General features: G+C 37.1%; 5 protein-coding genes across 7 annotated transcripts; 3 read left to right on the forward strand and 2 right to left on the reverse strand.

Moving 5' to 3' along the window:
* The first annotated feature begins 931 nt into the window (after positions 1-931).
* Positions 932-3,339, forward strand: LOC148169790 (uncharacterized). Its single transcript, XM_088043128.1, has 5 exons — positions 932-1,289; positions 1,334-1,544; positions 1,622-1,752; positions 2,034-2,445; positions 2,490-3,339. Exons 1-5 carry the CDS (start codon positions 1,098-1,100, stop codon positions 3,287-3,289), a joined length of 1,746 nt encoding a protein of 581 aa, XP_087899254.1. The 5' UTR covers positions 932-1,097; the 3' UTR covers positions 3,290-3,339.
* Positions 3,340-3,482: 143 nt separating this feature from the next.
* Positions 3,483-5,118, forward strand: Ufm1 (Ubiquitin-fold modifier 1). Its single transcript, XM_088043164.1, has 3 exons — positions 3,483-3,574; positions 3,629-3,685; positions 4,831-5,118. The coding sequence occupies exons 1-3, from the start codon at positions 3,567-3,569 to the stop codon at positions 5,033-5,035; spliced, it is 270 nt and encodes an 89-aa protein (XP_087899290.1). The 5' UTR covers positions 3,483-3,566; the 3' UTR covers positions 5,036-5,118.
* On the forward strand, positions 3,539-4,822 carry LOC148169792 (uncharacterized). Of its 2 annotated transcripts, none has more exons than XM_088043145.1 (3): positions 3,539-3,574; positions 3,629-3,685; positions 3,754-4,822. In XM_088043145.1, the coding sequence occupies exon 3, from the start codon at positions 3,795-3,797 to the stop codon at positions 4,794-4,796; it is 1,002 nt and encodes a 333-aa protein (XP_087899271.1). In that variant the 5' UTR covers positions 3,539-3,574; positions 3,629-3,685; positions 3,754-3,794; the 3' UTR covers positions 4,797-4,822. The 2 variants fall into 2 exon arrangements, with proteins under 2 accessions (XP_087899271.1, XP_087899270.1); XM_088043144.1 differs by having other exon boundaries at positions 3,757-4,822.
* On the reverse strand, positions 5,110-10,405 carry pod1 (coronin). Its single transcript, XM_088043116.1, has 11 exons — positions 10,122-10,405; positions 9,175-10,067; positions 8,765-8,972; positions 8,572-8,716; positions 8,073-8,504; positions 7,305-7,920; positions 7,145-7,258; positions 6,160-7,097; positions 5,978-6,113; positions 5,790-5,929; positions 5,110-5,743 (listed from the first exon to the last, which is right to left on the reverse strand). Exons 2-11 carry the CDS (start codon positions 10,022-10,024, stop codon positions 5,651-5,653), a joined length of 3,672 nt encoding a protein of 1,223 aa, XP_087899242.1. The 5' UTR covers positions 10,025-10,067; positions 10,122-10,405; the 3' UTR covers positions 5,110-5,650.
* Positions 10,406-10,721: 316 nt separating this feature from the next.
* On the reverse strand, positions 10,722-13,202 carry LOC148169794 (nuclear transcription factor Y subunit alpha-like). Of its 2 annotated transcripts, none has more exons than XM_088043148.1 (6): positions 13,110-13,202; positions 11,916-12,310; positions 11,696-11,862; positions 11,423-11,596; positions 11,185-11,376; positions 10,722-11,135 (listed from the first exon to the last, which is right to left on the reverse strand). In XM_088043148.1, exons 2-6 carry the CDS (start codon positions 12,274-12,276, stop codon positions 11,082-11,084), a joined length of 948 nt encoding a protein of 315 aa, XP_087899274.1. In that variant the 5' UTR covers positions 12,277-12,310; positions 13,110-13,202; the 3' UTR covers positions 10,722-11,081. The 2 variants fall into 2 exon arrangements, with proteins under 2 accessions (XP_087899274.1, XP_087899272.1); XM_088043146.1 differs by having other exon boundaries at positions 11,678-11,862.
* Positions 13,203-17,858: the final 4,656 nt, after the last annotated feature.

The raw sequence follows: 17,858 nt of genomic DNA on the forward strand, positions 1-17,858 counted from the left end.
TAGACTAAAATCCTTTTGTATATTTAATCGAAATGTTATATTGTACTTTAGACTTTGATATCAGTTAAAACGCAACCTCATTTATTATGATTAAATCAATCAAATGATTTTGTTGCTTTATTCAATTAAAAAAGGTGAAAAAATAATTTAAAATGCCATTTGTCACTTTTGTACTTTCTTAGCTTCCTTCGATCTTTCTTTATCTTTGCTCCAGGTCTAGGATCTTCGAACTAGCGGTGTTACAAATCAAATCAACATTATTTTCTTAAAAAAACCTTTTTTGTCTTATATTATATTGTTAAAACAGTCAGAGAAAATCTGAGAATTCAGAATCAAAAGCAGCAAATTTTATTAAAACAAAAATTCTGAGATATTATAATAGGCTGTAAAAGAGAATGTAGTAGTGGTAAACGGCTCAGAATTTCATTACAACGTGCTTGCACGCGAGTTTGATGTTGACCAGGGTCAGCCTGTCCGATACTTCCGGCTAAAATTACAATAATAAATAATAATTCATCATTATATTATTACATAGATAAGCTAACGATAATACCTACTTCTTATGTTTTTATTAGAAATAATTATAATTATCAATAGCTTTTAGGCAGTCATTTTCCAGGTAGTATTTTTCGTCGCTGATTGATTTATTTACGAAGTTATACAAGCACTCAAGGTGTACTTGTTCAACAAGTGGTATTAATTAAAAAAAACTTGCAGTGTACATATAATTATAGTACATTGAGTTTGGGCTTCGGAAATAAAACAATTTTTCTTCTATTTACGAGGAAAATTGATTGACAAATTCATTTCAAATTATTTGTTGGCATTTTGATTACCGTTATCAGAAACTCATATTTTGTTTACTCTTACTTGGAATACTCAATTTGTTTCGCTATGACAGAAGAAACAACAAACCCAAGAAATAAACAATGTCCCACATTTGTTTCCACGTCCAAGGACCTGTTCAAATGTGTTTAGTCAAGATTTTAGCTGCTCTAAAACCAGTCGTAAATTAAATACCAGATAATGTCCCCTCTACTCCTCAGCTGTATAAAAATCATGTCTCATGCACGAAACAATTTCAATTCCTCGACATAATGCCAGTGATTCGTACAATATTATCAGCATCTTTCCGAAAAAGTGTTAAGTCACTTATAAATCCAAAGTCCATCAGATGTTTATCAACTAATATCTTAAACTCCGGCGTCCCGGATGTCCAAATTCCGACTGTATCAATCCCGGAATTTGTGTTTTCAAGATGCGAGAAATACGAGAACTTGACCGCCATCGTAAGTAGCACGATTCAAAATTCAGGTGTTAATCTAACTTTCAGGAATGTGGAATAACTGGACGGAAATACACCTACAGGGAGTTGGTACAAAAATCAAAAAATCTTAGTCGAGCACTTCGAAAAAAATTGGGATTAAAAGAAGGAGATGTTATCGCATTGTTGTTACCCAACATCCCGGAATTTCCAGTGGCGGCGTTAGGAGCTTTGCATGCTAATCTTATTGTAACGACGTTAAATCCTTTGTATACGCAAGGTAATGACAAGAATCAATTGTTTATTATTGTAGATTAAAGTTCAGGGTCAATCACCGCGCACTGCTAATTTTTTTAGATGAAATCGCGCGACAATTAGTGGATTCTTCAGCGAAGGGAATTATAACAATCAGTAGTTTGTGGCAAAATGCAACGGCTGCGTGTAATGTGCTCAAAAAGACGCTGCCAATAATAACTATAAAAACGCAGGTAAGTTCAGTAAAAGCTGCAGATAAAAATGGGTTTAAAAAGAGATATAAGTTTGATTAAACGCAATAAAGCGATAATTTTGAATGATTTTACACTATTCGCGGAATGTGTGTTTAGCCAGATTGTAATGAAGCATTAACTGGGTAGAAAGTACAGATAGTCGACTTTACCTAACTTTAGTTTTTATTTACTTACACTTGCCAAGGTTTTGTTGTTGAATCATTATAGATATTTAGGTCCGCAAATTACACATTCACGTTATTATTTTTCCTATTTCCCAGCAAACAGAGTCTACTCCTTCAGGCGCTATAGACTTCCGGGAGCTCACAGACAATGCGATCGACCTCCCTGATCTCCCTCCACGTGCTCCCGAAGAAGTCGCCTTTTTACCCTACTCCAGCGGTACCACAGGTCTCCCAAAAGGAGTCCAACTCACCAACTACAACATTGTCTCCAACATCTGCCAGAATGGAGCTCCAGACATGAACATCATCACAGAAACTACCGAAACCCATCAGGACATAATTCCAGTAATCTTACCGTCGTTTCATATCTACGGGTTTTCAGTTAACACTCTTTTTACTCTTACCAAAGGAACGAAGTTAGTGACTCTGCCGAAATTTACACCAGAAGATTATCTGGGAGTCCTTCGAAACCACAAGCCAAATATTCTGTTTTTAGTACCACCTATAGGTAAGATTGCACTGTGGCAGAGCGTTTAGTGTAATTTTTTGTAGTGTTGTTCTTGGCTGCGCATCCGATGGTCAAAAGAGAGGATCTTGAGTCTGTTCGGATTACTTTCAGCGGGGCGGCACCTTTGGGGGCTTTAGACGAGCAGAGGTTTATAGAAAAAGCGAGCAAGAGTGTTCACATGTTGCAAGGGTATGGTTTGACTGAAACCTCCCCCACAGTTTCTGCGCTTACCATCAAAGTTAAGTCTGAAGTTAAGCCTGAAAATACATACGGTTCCATCGGGCGCCCCATTGCCAACACTTTGGTCAAAGTTATAGCTATTGATGATCCCACAGGGACACCTTTAGGTCCTAATTCTACTGGAGAGTTACTCGTTAAAGGCCCTCAAGTCATGAAAGGGTACCTCAATAAACCCGATGAAACTAAAAACGTTTTCTTAGACGGTTGGTTCAAAACAGGAGATCTGGTGCATTATAATGAAGACAACATTATCTACGTAACGGATAGACTTAAAGAACTCATTAAAGTGAAGGGATTCCAAGTTGCTCCTGCTGAATTAGAAGAAGTTGTTAGGGACTTTCCGAACGTTGAAGATGCGGCTGTGATCGGAGTCCCTCATCCTATTCAAGGCGAAGCTCCAAGAGCTTACGTCGTCGGTAAGAAGAACGCGAAGATAAATGTTAAAGACTTGGAAGAGTTCGTGAAGAGTAAAGTTGCCAAATATAAGGAGTTGAAGGGAGGAATAGTCTTGGTTGATTCGATTCCGAAGAATGCTTCTGGGAAAATCATGAGGCGGAGTTTGAAGATGGAGTACGAAACGAGTCTCCAGAAGGAAAAGCCATAATAACAATAACTTTAAGCTTCAATTTTAAATAAAGATAATTTACCTTTGAATTTGAATTTACGCGCTACAACTTAAAACTTGACAAGCAAAACGTCAAATGTCAAAGTTGACAGTTGAGAAAACAGGGTTACGTTTCTGAGTGCTCTGTGTTGTATTTCTTTTCGGGATTTTTACGAAATAAAAACACTGATACTGTGAAAAAACTCGTAAAGGACTGGTCGCTTCACATTTTGAACCTTTAACAGCGGCAGTAACCCCTTCGTACTGAACAACAGAAATGGCGGCGTGAGTTTAGAGGTTAACAACATATGTTTCAGAAAGTACATTTTTTATTTACAGATCGAAAGTCACATTCAAGATCACTTTGACTTCAGACCCTAAACTACCTTTTAAAGTGTAAGTTTCAGCGTAAAACAAAGTTTTGGTAGTTACTGTTGTCAAAATCTAACTATTTTTTCTGTTAGCAGCTAATGGGGAAAACGACAGTAGCTACCAAAATCATGCCATGAATGACACATCCACCGCGAATATAAAGCAGATTCTAACAGCATTCCATAACATCATTTTAATTTGTGAAAACCACCAGTGGGTAACCACCATTACTGCTGAAGACATAAAAATTGCATTCAAGTTGGGGGGCTTTGTTGAAAAGACAATGTGCAAATTTCAAGAAGAAAAGTGCTCATCACAGTTTCTAGAAACGTTCAAGGAGTGGGAAAAGTCCTTCCATAAAAAGACAGTCAGTTATGATGAACCTTTTTTCTTAAAAGTTTGTGACCAGTTGTTGGCGAAAATTTTTAATCATAAATCAGTGAATGAGAACACACTAGACGTCGCGGTGCGAATGTACACGTCTTTATTCCAGAAGGAACGTTTTCGAGTTTTTTTAAGCAGTATGATCATGACATCAGCTTCTTATGACGCAATATTTGATTTTACTGTTGTAAACAAACCTAAAATTGATACTAACAGTTTGAAGCATGAGCTGATTTTAGAAGACTGGTCAAAAAAATTCGATGATAACAAGCAGAGAGTTGTTTCTCTTATCTCAGATTTGTTAAGTAGTTTTAAGGTGGACACTGGTTTGTCTACACTAATAGGTATTTTAGCATTAAAAACGAAAAATGATGTATCTGAATTAATTCTAAATTGTGTTATAGAAAAAATGTTTGATCGCAGTATTCTTAGTAAAAACTTCTGGCTTGCTTTGTTAAGAAATGTTGATAAAATTAGTGTGCATGAAGTGTGTTGTAACCACCCGGAATTTCTCGAATCTTTTTGTAATTTTTTGATTTACGTTGGGGGGATGATGGAAGAAAACGACAACGAATGGGCCAGTAACCCAAATACTTGTTTTTGCCCCGAGATAACTTATACCGAACTTGAAGACTTTTTTGTCTTCTTATATCAATCCGAAAAAAAAGAAACTGTAATAAAGAAATTAAACGACGCTGAGCAACTTACAGGTCTAAGCATATGGAGGAAAATCAGACATAGATGTTTCTAGTTTTGAAATAAAGTAATAATTGATTTTATTGTAGATTAAGTGTTCCTGAAGCCACCCCTTTTACAGCAGTGTTAAAATTCGCCGCTGAAGAGTTTAAAGTTCCGCCTGCAACTTCGGCGATCATCACAGACGATGGAGTTGGAATCAATCCGCAACAGACTGCTGGAAATGTGTTTCTTAAACACGGTTCTGAACTGAGACTCATTCCAAGAGATCGAGTAGGTGCTCGTTTATGGTGATTTAAAAGAATTTATAATGTATTTTATTATTTGAAATTATATTACTTTGTATGCAAGAAATAAAAACCCATCAGTATAAATAATTAGTTACATTTAAAATTACATGAACTACATCCTACACTGTCACAACACTAATACAAATAAATACACGTACAAATAAATTAACAAAGTTATTATCAAAATGTATATAGCACTTAAATGACTAAAAACATGAAGTTTGAGCGATTCGATTTTGGAAAAATGAGCAAAAATTTGGTCATTTTTTACTGATTTGGCACGACCGCTTGACTATGGCTTAGATGCTGTGGAATGTGTACCAAATTACTGAAGAGATCACAATGTTAATTAAAGCACATTATAAAACTGACTAGATGTCAACAATGATAAAAAAAATAGTAAAAGCTTACAAATGATCTTTCTTAAAAATATATCAAAATTCACCTTTATCCTTAATGTCGCTGATACAAATATACAAAAATAAACAAGCAGTGGTTATAATATCGCATAAATAAGAGTATGTAATCATGTTTTAGTAAGGCGGGCTAGGTATTCATTAAATTACGTGCTTAGAAACTCGGAGAGAGCAAAACTAACTTTATGCTAGAATACTAAAAGTTAATCGTTCCATTCTTTCTCATCCACGCCTTCCATTTCGTCCTGCTCAAGTTTCAAATTCACCTCCAATCTGTTGCTCACGGATTTTTGAATCTGCATGAAAATGTTAACAAAACGACGAGGCAATTAATTAACATACCTCCTCTTGTTTTATTTTGGTTTGGCCCGTAAGTTCAGCATTCCACGCTAATCTGTTGTACGGTTGGGAAGCACCGATGAAAGGAGTAGACGCTGATTTATTTATGGTTCTTTCTGGCGCTTGCCCTTGGGAGTCAGACACTAAAAAAAACGTTCAGGTTTTGTTGGATGAACTAAAGAAGGGCTTACATAAGTCCATGCCCTCTGGTTTCAAACTGATTCTTTGTTGCACTTTGTCTTTGCCGGCAAACCAATCCGCGCTCATCAGCGATGGCGCCCAGACAACCCTCGTCGGAGGGAAGAGATCGTCTTGGAAAAGTTCCGTCTAAACAACACAATTGAAGACAAAACTACTAAAAATTCAATCTTACTTTTATCCGGGGAACAGTGAAAGACAGTGGCTCGATAGTATTGTTGGTCAGCCGCAAAGCCTTGGCGAACTCAACGTTGGCAACATCACAAACATTTTTAGGCAAGAATGACAGGCCTTGATTAAGACTATTACATCTGTGATGACTCAACGGGCAAACATACGGAGATTCTTCTGTGATTTCGAACGCATAAATGGTCGAATCTCCTTTGCCTGTCAAGAATAAAGTCGAACTGTCTTCGTCATAAAACGGAATTAAAATAGCTGGTGAAACATCAAGTCCGACTGTATTCAATGGGTTGTTCAAATCTGTGGATTTAAAGACCATGATTTGTCGTTCGGAAACTTTATCGAAACCCATGACCACGATAAAGTTGCCATCGAGCGCCCACACAACTCTCGCTCCTCTGCTTCCCACGGGACCTTTACCCTCCCGAATTGGCATATCATTCGCTCTGGGTTTATAAATCCGAATTTTCCCATCTTTGCTGACTGTGGAACAAAAGCCTCCACATGGAGACCACGCAAAACTGAACATCTGATCAGTATGACCCTTCAACACGATTTTTTCTGACAAAGTTGAAAGATCCCAAATCTTGATTGTCATATCGTAAGAACCCGACGCTAAAACGTCTTTGGCAGTGGGGTGAAATTTAATAAAATAGATTTTATCAGGATGAGCATTAAATTCTTTTTCTGGCTCGTTTGTGGGCTCGCTTAAACCACTTTCCGGGATTTTCCACAGTTTGATAATGCCGTCATCACAAGCTACTGCTAGTCTCTGGTTATCGAAAGGATCCCACGCAAAGTCCATGATGTTGCTTCCGTGGACTAACGCGGGAATAACACCATCGGGAAGTCTCCCAGTTTTGCTCAATTCGAAAATTGCTATTTTTCCACCTGGACCACTGAGTGGCACGGCGACTCGTTCCGGATTAGCTATAATTAGAGTTTAATTACCGGAAAAAAAATTAATCGATTGTTACCGTGGAAGCCGTCACATTCGCCGGATATCTGGCGGCTCAAATTCCGAATATTCTCGACGTGGAATGACTTGTGGGCGGGTGTGCCCTTCAAGTGGCGGAACTTCGACACGCGACCTAGTTATCAATATTTTTTTTGTGCTTGAATGTTAGCAATACTTACCGAAAACAGTGGAGGTCCGTTTTGGAGTGGGCGCTGCGAAATTCTCGTTCTTCTTCCCGGGCTGCTGGTCCAGCGACATCTGCTTGGAAACCTGTCCACTCTTCCTGTTATTGTCATCCTTAAGAACATCCTCGGCGTTCTTTCTGTTCTTGAACGAGTCCTTCCTTCTTAGCATAATCGGAGATCCTCCACTCTTCTCGATTATGGTGTTGGGAGGTTCCTGCACGGATTGCGATCTATTCTCGTACATCTTCCTCCTTTCAGCTATGCTACTCCTCTGAATGGAAGCCCTTTCAAAGTTTCCGCTTTGATCGACACTGTCGAAGTTGTCTTCCGGCTCGTTTTCTTTAGTATTACTCTCAAACAGCTTCCGCCGTTCGGCCGTGCTGGGAGTCCTCGGCGTATAACTAGAGTCTTCGTTTTCGACAACTTCGCTGTTCTCGCATTCCACTTTCTCCTCTTCGGTCTCTGGGGGTTCAGAAACGGGAGTTTTGGCTTCGTGAACTCCGTTGCTTTGTTGTGGTTGACCGGGGACGGCCGGAACCGAGAAGACTTTATCAAAGCTTTCAGTGTCGTTGAGTTTCGGGGGTGTGAATGGCTTCGGGCCTAGTCTCGGCTGTAAATGCGCATATTTTAGTTGCGATACTACAAAGAGAGGCCAAAAAGGAAAGTAACAAAGCGAAAACTAGTCGTACCAACTACGAAAAACTGGTGCCATTCAAATCAAACCAAAACGAACAAAAAAACTGCATACAACACAACATTAACCTTGTATCCTCCAGCAATAGGCACGTTCGGATTAACCGATGTGACGACAGGCGTTGCACTGTTCGTCCTAGGTCTAGCGACAGGTTTTGGAGGGTTATTTGGGTCTTCAAGAGGTTCGCAAATCGAACCAGTTCTGGATGTACGCGGCAACGGTTTGGGAGGAATTACGTTTTGCGGGAGCGCCATGTCTTCCAAATTTATCTTGTTATTTTCCGCAACTTTATTATCTTGAATTATTTCCGGTTTATTATCGGACACGGGCGACTTATCTTTTTCAAGATCTTTGATAATATCCTGCACTGGGTGGAACTCGTTTTTAGTAATTGTCGCCGTGATTTTAGGTTGAAAGGGTTTTTTGGGAACGGGCTTTGTATCAATGACTTTTTCCGTTTGGTACTCTTCTTGCAATTTTGAAAGAGGTCCTCTATGCACCTAATTTTTCAACGTAGTTATTTTATATCTCAACACTGGGTCAATTAAAACTAACAAGAAAACTTACTATGATTGGTTCTTCGCCGTGCTCGCGCTTCGATGGATCCAAACTGATTTTAGGAATTGGAATATTTTTTCCGTTCATCCATTGTTCCGCTGATAGTTCTGTTTTGTAGCCGGGAGTGTCAGGATACAAGTCTGCATGGAAATCCCTGAGAGAACAATTAGTTCATGAAGCGTTACAATTTCATTGGTAGTACCTGTAAGTTTTGCGAGGAACTTGATAGGTGATGGGTATAACACTAGAACTGGTAAGTTGCATGATCCTGTTTACCTCCCCTTGCATTACGTTAAGGGCTCGTTTTGGTACCAAACAAGCTCCCTTGGTTTGTTCTCCGGAGTGACGGATGCCCTCCATTAAGTACGGTTCTTTATCCATGACCTCCATGTATCCGATTGTCGTGTCACCTTAAAAAGCCATCATTGTTTAATAAACAGTCGGTTCCGGATGTTATTATTTGTGTTTGCGCCTCAGATGTTAATATTTATGTGTTTATAAATTATCAAATTATCATTGGTAACTGCGGACAAGTAGGAAATATATGCAGCTACCGCTCGATAATTGGAACAGTTTAATAAGAAAAATATGAATAATGAATGAATGAATTACCTTTCCCAGCCAGGAAAAGCATCCCCGTGTCGGCGTCGTAAAGCGGGATCAGAATACCCGTGGAGCAGTCGAGTTCAAGCGACTTTTCCGGCTCTCCAAAGTTCCTGAGATCTCTAATAATAATTTGGCGGAGTCTTTGAGCATCAAAGCCGGTAGTTAATATCCTATTGCTATCGCCCAACCAGACCACTCTCGAATCTTTAATACTTTGATGGCTATTGGCAGTTTTAATACAAGACGCCTCAACTCTGGGATCCAAAATTCGGACTTGCTTATCTTTCGCTGACGTAGCTAATAATGTTCCATCTCGTTTCCAACCAACAGCTTGGATGACGTCGCTCGGTTCAGCATTTGAGAACATTTCTTGTCCCGACATTAAATCCCATAAATTCAACGTAGTGTAAGAAGTGGAGTACAGGAGGAAATCAGCGGTTGGATGGAAGCCAACGGTCTCAACCCGCCGCTGTTTGTGTGAGAAAGTACATTCAGGGTTGCTCAAAGACTCCAGTAGACCACTTTCGGGAATGTGCCAGATTTTTACTAAACAGTCTTGAGATCCTGTCGCTAGCAGTCCATCGTGGAAAGGAGAAAACTCCATATCAGTCACAGTGTCGGAATGTGCATGTAAAAGGGGCATCAGCTTGCTTTTGCGTCCTGAATCATCAATAGGCAAAACGGCCAAGCTGGAGCCGGCATGGTCCCAATTAAAAGCCATGAATTTGGCCGAGGCGGTAATGTTGTTGCCATAGGTTTGGTACGAACCGACGCAAATGTCCCGGACGTAATTTTCGGGTTTTGGGACAATGGGTGCGGCGTTTTTATATTTAGAAGCTTTGAATCTCCAAGCCATGCTGGTGTTTACATATAATTTATGTAGGGGTGTTGAAGAAAAACTATACAAACAAAGAAGTTACACCCCAAATTTTCCGGGAATTTTCCAAACTTACTTGTGCGTGTGTTGCGATGGGAAAACAAGGCGTTGAAATAGCTTTCGGTAATTAAGCGTGCATTTAACTAAATCACTAGTTATACTTTCACCAAACTAAGCATTTACACCCAAAGCTTCCCCAAAACCCCACTATTGACAGATTGACAACAGCACTGACGTTACCGGTGAATCTGTGCGCTTGTTTACGTCACGTCAACAATAAAGAAGATCCCTAACAAACGTGTCACAATGAGGAAAATTAAATAGGACACTATTCTTTTATTTCGACTATAATTTTAATAAACCAGATATAAACGTTATCTAAAAACATTATAACACCTATTAGTCATGTTTTACCGCAAATCTATTGATAAGAAAACTGGTGTATTATTGGTTGTATAACTTAATTTTGCCGCGCCTGCACTTTTTTATTCCAACTCCATTTTTATTATTTCAACAATAATAGCGTTTCATTGGCATTTTTGTTACATAATATAAAAAGATGCACAAGAAGAATGTTGTTAACATTGGATTAGCCACTTCAATTGATTCCAGCGCCGGTTAAACAAGTTTTTATTGTTTCCCATCATCTAACGGTGTGAATAATAAACAACATAAGTAATCGAAAATATCCTTTTATTCATTAAAAGATACAAAAAATGAGCAAACAATCTCTACGCAGTTGAATTAACAACTCAAAGAAAATCCGTCGTGGTGGAATTTCTTTATGATTGAGTTCAGAGATGGAAAGCCAGCTTAAAAATGAAATAATTTAATAACAAAACTAATTACAAGATCAGTCAAAACTGTTAATACAAAATCGAATCAACTGCAAGACACTTTAACAACAAAAGAATGACACGAAGATGTAAAAATAGACATGGATGCCTACAATATATACAAACAATTAGAAAACTTAAAGAAGCTATTTACAAAATTTCTAATAATTTACATTTTGAGAGTTAAAACTAACAATTATCTAATTGCCCTCAATCGAGAGTGGATCAGTTTTGATTATGTCTGGCATAACATTCTGAAAAAAAAATCGTTAAATTTCTAATTCACAACAGCTGCAAACTTACTTCGATGATAATTGGCGTGGCAAGTTCAATGTTGTTGTACGAAACACCGATCGACCTCTGTTGCGTTTGCTGCTGCTGTTGTTGTCGCTGCATCTCCTCCTTCCGTTTCTTGACAGACCCGGAGTGGAATCTTCCACCTTCTCCTCTTATCCGGTTCATCGCATGTCTGTGTCTGGATTCGTGCAAGTATTTCTGAAAGGTTCTATTAGCGGTTGGTTTGTTTTACTGTCATAATTACCGGTCGTTCTTTGGGGATTTTGCCTTCCGCTTCTAACTTAGCTCGCGCTTGTCTTCTTTTCAAGATCCGTCTGTATTGCTTCGCGTTGACGTAAAGAGGCTCTTCTTCTAGAAACTCTGCGGTTCCTGGTATAGGCACTCTTTGGAATTGAGTTCCGCTTGTTCCCGGTACCATCTATAAAGTTCGGAATTAAGAAGTGAAGACACCACGATGGCGTTTTAGTAGTGATGGTAGAATGTTAATAAGTTTACGTACGTCGGAGGTATTTCTCACCATGACTAAATTTCCGTTAGCCATAGTCAACTGGTTCGCTGTGGTGATGGTTTGAGGAACGACAGTCTGTGTAGGTGATGTGACCGCCGGTTGAGCCACGGCTGTGGTGGTTGTAGCAGCAGACGGACTACTTGCTATTTGTACCAAACTCCCATTTATATTAAGTACTAAAAAGAAAACCATTACACTTGTTACAAACTACATGTTATAAACACCGCACCGGTTGGTTGTGCCTGTTGCAGAGTAGCATTATCTATCGCTACTGGTTGATAAATAAAAGTCTGTCCATCTAACGACTGAACTATCTGTGCTTGTTGCGGCTGTTGTAACAAAACTTGGCCCTGAGCAGTTTGTAAACTCGACACAGGGAGAACTTGTATCTGCTGGAGACCCTGTGTACCGGCGGGTGTAACTTGAATTTGACCACTCTGAGGAACTGCATGTACCATTATCTGTTGACCATTTGCTCCTTGGATGACTTGGCCGGTGTTCATCTGCATTACTTGAACTTGCTGGGGGCTTACACCCTGCACGGTTTGCATGACCACTTGGCCGTCGGTGGTTGTCGCTATTTGCTCCATTGCTGGAGGCTTGGGAGGGCCAGGGAGTTAAACGCTGCAAGATTACATGATTAGAATCCCAAGGATTCATTTTTTTTCATAAACACTCTGTATATTGAAAATAGTTTTGATTATGAAAGAAAATAGTTTAGGGATGTAAAATAACATGAAGATGGTTCCAGGATCGTGAAAAGTGGTGCCCGGGCCCTTGTTAGACTTTATTGACAAAAAGTCTAAAGCACCCTTTATTTTTTGTAACCTCACTTTCAAATCCTCGATATTTTTCTGCGTCATTTTGACACTTCTTGTCATAACTCAAAGTTAAAAGTCAATCAGTGACAGTAAAGCTTGATTTACATGTTTTTTGATAACGTGACACAAAAAGTCGAAAAATATTCATAATCGTAATTTAGAAGTCATAACTACGGGCACTGAATATTCAGTCGTGATTAATCCCCTTGTTTACGTTATTCATGAATGTCCTAGACGTAAGACTACCTAATTTAAAAGTTAAAGTGACCTAACATGAAATAGGTTATAAATGTAAAGTGTCCTAAAACCCCTGAAAACGCTATTGATCTTCATAAGACGACTAAAATCGCTGAATTTCCCCGAAATTTTCCACCGTTGTTGATTTCGCATCACCCCAACAATGGAAAGCGCCTTTTTGTAGCATCCCAAACGTAAATCATGCAACGGTCGTAACAGGAAAGCTTGGTCGCCATTACGTCGAGATCATGTCGTAACGTTGTAAAATGTGGAAATTTGCGGGCGGATTAACAATAAACAATTGTATTTTGCCGGTTCAACCCTCGAAGCATGCACTGAATATGTTTGATAATTTGTGGACTTACATTGGATATTTTAGTCTGCACTTTCCCAATGATTGGTCGACAAATTGTAGACCAATGGTCGCGACGCACTACACACGATTCGTTGGAACCTGGTTGTGTATTGGTGGTGATGGCTACCACTCCCTTGCGAGCTAACAGCGGTCGATGCCCTGTTAGCTTATCGACGGGCGCAAACTACACGCGGCGGGAAACCCGTGGCCAATTACAAATGTAGAAAAGGAAAAGTTTAGTAATACACTCAAGACGAAATCACGATATTTGCCAATCTTTTCCGACATTCATTAATTAAAATCCAACGAATTGATATCGACTGGGCGCCACAAATCTATTGTCGTCGTCTGATTCTTACCTGAAATAATCGTTCAGTTATCAACGATTTTTAAAGTGGCCTTGACAGGCAGGTATTGTCGATAATTAATTCCACGAAAGCGAAGTTTTAAAAAGCCCGCCACGAATGTGCTGCCATCTGAGCTGTCGATCTACCAGTGGCGCAACATGCAGCTGGGCGGTATGTTTAAAATTTTATCGACATTTAAATCTTTTCTGCACATGCTCGCAAACCAACTTTGATCCTCTGGAAAACAGAGCTACCAACATATCTCACATTCTAAAGACGTTTATTCCGTGAATCATATATTAATATTTTTATTTATTTATTTTATGTGGAACGGAATCACCAATTGATGCTTTCGTTAATTTAGACCACAATTCATCAATTTTCACATCAACAGATGGGCTAACCGCTAGGATAACTCACCTTCTTGCACTTTTAAATTTCAGCTTTTCTGTAAGGAACGTTGGCATTTCTTAATTTTAACTCAGATTAGCCACGCTCATGTGAAGATTTGAGGGAAACTCGCCCTAAACCACAAATAGTTCTTATGATCGACTAAAATGTCCCAATTATTTCCAAAGATCAGTCTTCACTTACCATCTTTAAATTGTTTGTGTAATGAGAAATATTTCTGGGTAATAAAAATGAACGAAGCGCGCACAAGCCTTGGATAGACTGTTTATTAATGCCAAATACACCCATCCAACAAATATGTCGTCGGTGTGCTTCTACATCAGCATAGATGTACAATCTTTGACAAAAAGGCAACATTTAGTCGTAATAGAGAAAACATACTAAAATATTTAATAAATCCTATGCAAGCTTTACAGTTATAAATCTATGTTAAACATGCAGATGTCTCTATGTTACATTAAATTGTTTACAAATGGTTCAGGCCCAAATCACATTAATATCTATTATCGTAAGAACATTGATAACTTGTACGAACATGAAAATGTGGTTTAAATATTTATATCTTGGTCCAACTAACACGGTTGTGGCAGGTTACTTAATGCAGTCAGTAAGTGCAGTCAGAATTTAGTAACATATAGTTCTGAATTGCCCCCATCAAGTTGAAATGAAATAGGGAATTCAGAAAATATGGACGTCACAAATAATCACAAAAGTCATGTACCCTGCTAATGTTTCCAATTACCACAGTTTAAACCCAACTAGACCAAAACGAGAATACCATTTCGTCTCAACCAATTCCCGTGATACGGCGCAAACAACAACTCGAATTTACAAAACACAACCAAAAAAAAGAATTGTTTGCGTAATTCGTTATAAAGTGGATTAAAAAAATAGGTGAAATAAATGATATGTCAATTACTACGCTAAGAAATCATTCCATTAGCAGTATACAACTCATTTTTAATTTTGTAGGACCAATTTCCCTAAATTTTATTACATTTTCTAATTTTTGCCTACTAGTAGTATAGTTTTTAAAAGTTGCATTATAAGCTTATAAATTTTTATATTAAAGATTCAAAAACATAATCACGAGCGCACTCTTGCAACACACGTTACAGCAGTGCGGGCTCTTATAAAGTAATTTCAACTCCTCACAGGATTGTCTAAGAATTACGGGAATCATTAAGTGCAAATAGTTTTGACAAAGGATATTTTTCAACATTACAATTATTTATTTATTGAAAAACAGCTAATAGTATTATATGACTGACATACACTATATGATCCATTTCTAATTTTTGTAAGATAAAAAACAGCAGTGTTAAATTTTTAGTAGTTTTTCTTAGTAAAAGTGTAACCATTCTATACACATTTTTGTACTTAAATAAATATTATAAATCACCCATGCTTAAATAGTTACACGAATATTATTCCACCAACGAAGTTTCTCCCACTGACTTAAATAATTTTGAATCACAGAATCATCAACTATGGAATCTTTCAAATTAAAAATTTTAATTTAGTTGTTTCAACGTATATACATATTTAACAGTTTGTACTATTCATCTTTTTGTATATCGTCGTGAACCAATCGGATAAATTCCATTGATGGAATGACATCGTTAAAATAAGACACCAAAAAAATCCGACAATCCATATACAAATGGTTACGTTAGTTAATTAACAATATACATTAAGATTAAATCACTACGACAGCCTATCACCATATAAATTTAGGTGCGAACACCTCTAATTTCGCTATATATTGACATCAAACTACACCAGTCTTGTGTAACACTAATAATATAGTAAATCTACAAAAGAGTCCGGGAGTTGCTGCAAACCCATTTCCAAATTTTTGGGATACACTAGAACGGCGAACGTAGCAACTGCCGATACTCTGTAAAGAATCTATTCTGTAGTGCAGCCTTTAGATCATTAGTAAAAATCTTAAATATTTATTACATATCAGATCGGAAGTGTTTTCTTTTGATATTTAGAAAATTTGATCTAGTCGCCAAACAGAAATAGAAAAACTACAACCATATTAAGCGCGTCTACAGTACAAATAATATATATGTGGTAACTAATAATAAAAAAAAAACCAACCCAATTATAAGTCGAATAAATGAGTAATAATAACACAATTCAATGTATTTTAATCAATTCTACGATAGAGAGATCGGCTAATTTACTTATATGAGGTACTTTTTAATTATTGTGCTTTTTTTTGATATTACACAGAACGATCCAACAATACATTAAATCGCATTATATGTATAATTGTGGCGTAATTTTACAATAATAACATACAAGTGTATTATATTAGAGGGAGCAAATACAAAATAGTCGAGGGTTTAAAATAAACTTGTACCAATTACATAGGATAAAATGCATTATTCGCATTGTTAAGCATATTATATACAACTAAAGCCAATGAAAGGTTTATAATACTGCAGATTATGCAAACTAACATATTTTATAATTATAGATAGGCCAGTCTTTAAAACCAAAGCAAATATAGAAAGCAAAAAAATTCGATGATTGTTACACATCAAATGGAAATTTGGCAATTGCTACTACACTAATTCGCTGTGTTCAATTTTTGTATAAACATTTCACCCTGTGCATTATTAAAAAGAATAAAAGCAATTTTTTTCAACTCAGACCAAAAAGTGGACTGAATGCCATTAGTTTTAAATTTCGCTAAACACTCAGAGAAATTTATATTGGTATCACATAATATCTAGTATTAATAATATTTACAGCTACATAGAAACATAATTTGTCCACTCTACCATGTCTGAGATTATAGTTTAATAAATCGGGAGTTCTATCGATACAATATTGTTCTGAGAATAAGGCATTATATAAAGTCTCAAAACCAACATTTGGCCAACTTATTTATTATTGCAAGTAACTGTTAATACTAATTGGAATAAAATAATCGTTTTAGAAACGCAAGAAAATTATCATGAAGATGAGAAAATTTATGATCACAGTATCAATAAAGAAAATATATACACAATTTGTCAAAAAAGGCGAAGTTAAGAATTTAAAGGAACTAAACATAAAAAAAACTACATCAACATGCATCAACGTGAACATTATGAAGAAAAAACCTACGCGAGAAACACCTGATTATTATATTATCGATATTAATATACCCAAATCTAAGTCTACACAATCCAAAAATATTATTTATTTGTACAACTACCATTAATACTCTACATCTAGAGTTATAGGTATCGTACTGACTACCTCTAATAAAATATTTGCCGAAACCCGTAAAAACTATTACCCTAACCAAAAAAGTAAAAACATTTTTACGAATTTCCATTCTACATTTAGGCAATTATACGTTATATACAATTAAAATGATTTATTAAATATCACAACTATATATGCCGCAACTCTATTGACGTCAATCCCTGTTGAAAAAACATTTAAGACAGTTAGTGCACAATGTTTTTGTTTTAAACGTCAAACATAGAGTGTACGTCCAAGAGGGTCATACATAATATTATAACAGGCACATCAATTTTTTTTTAAACATTCCACATCAGCGACTGTATAAACGTCATACAATCGCTCACTTCATTGGGGACACACAAAAATATAATACACCATGACTAGTAACTTTTTAGTAGTAATTTCCGAGAGTTTGTGTGACGTTTAGGCGATCACTTCAACTGCTTCAAGCTTAAACAAGCTATCCCACACCTAAAATAGCAAACGAAGCGTATTGAATAATCCAGATAATTCTGGAAAACGTAATTTACTTTAGTAAGCATTAAATTAAAAGTAATAAATATACAATAAAAATGCACATCAACTTAGTAACAATCATATGATTTAAGTAATTCCACAAAATACAATTCCTAAATCCAAATTATAATGTCTCAGTTGCCACCATTTAATGAAATTAAATAAAATAGAAATAATATGTACAACTGATAAGAAACTGAGAGGTTACTTACGTCTAAAGTGACTAAAATGCT

This window comes from Gnatocerus cornutus, chromosome 8 (genome assembly GCF_029298725.1).
Source record: "Gnatocerus cornutus isolate USDA-ARS CGAHR chromosome 8, icGnaCorn1.1, whole genome shotgun sequence".
NCBI classification, from domain to species: Eukaryota; Metazoa; Arthropoda; class Insecta; order Coleoptera; family Tenebrionidae; genus Gnatocerus; species Gnatocerus cornutus.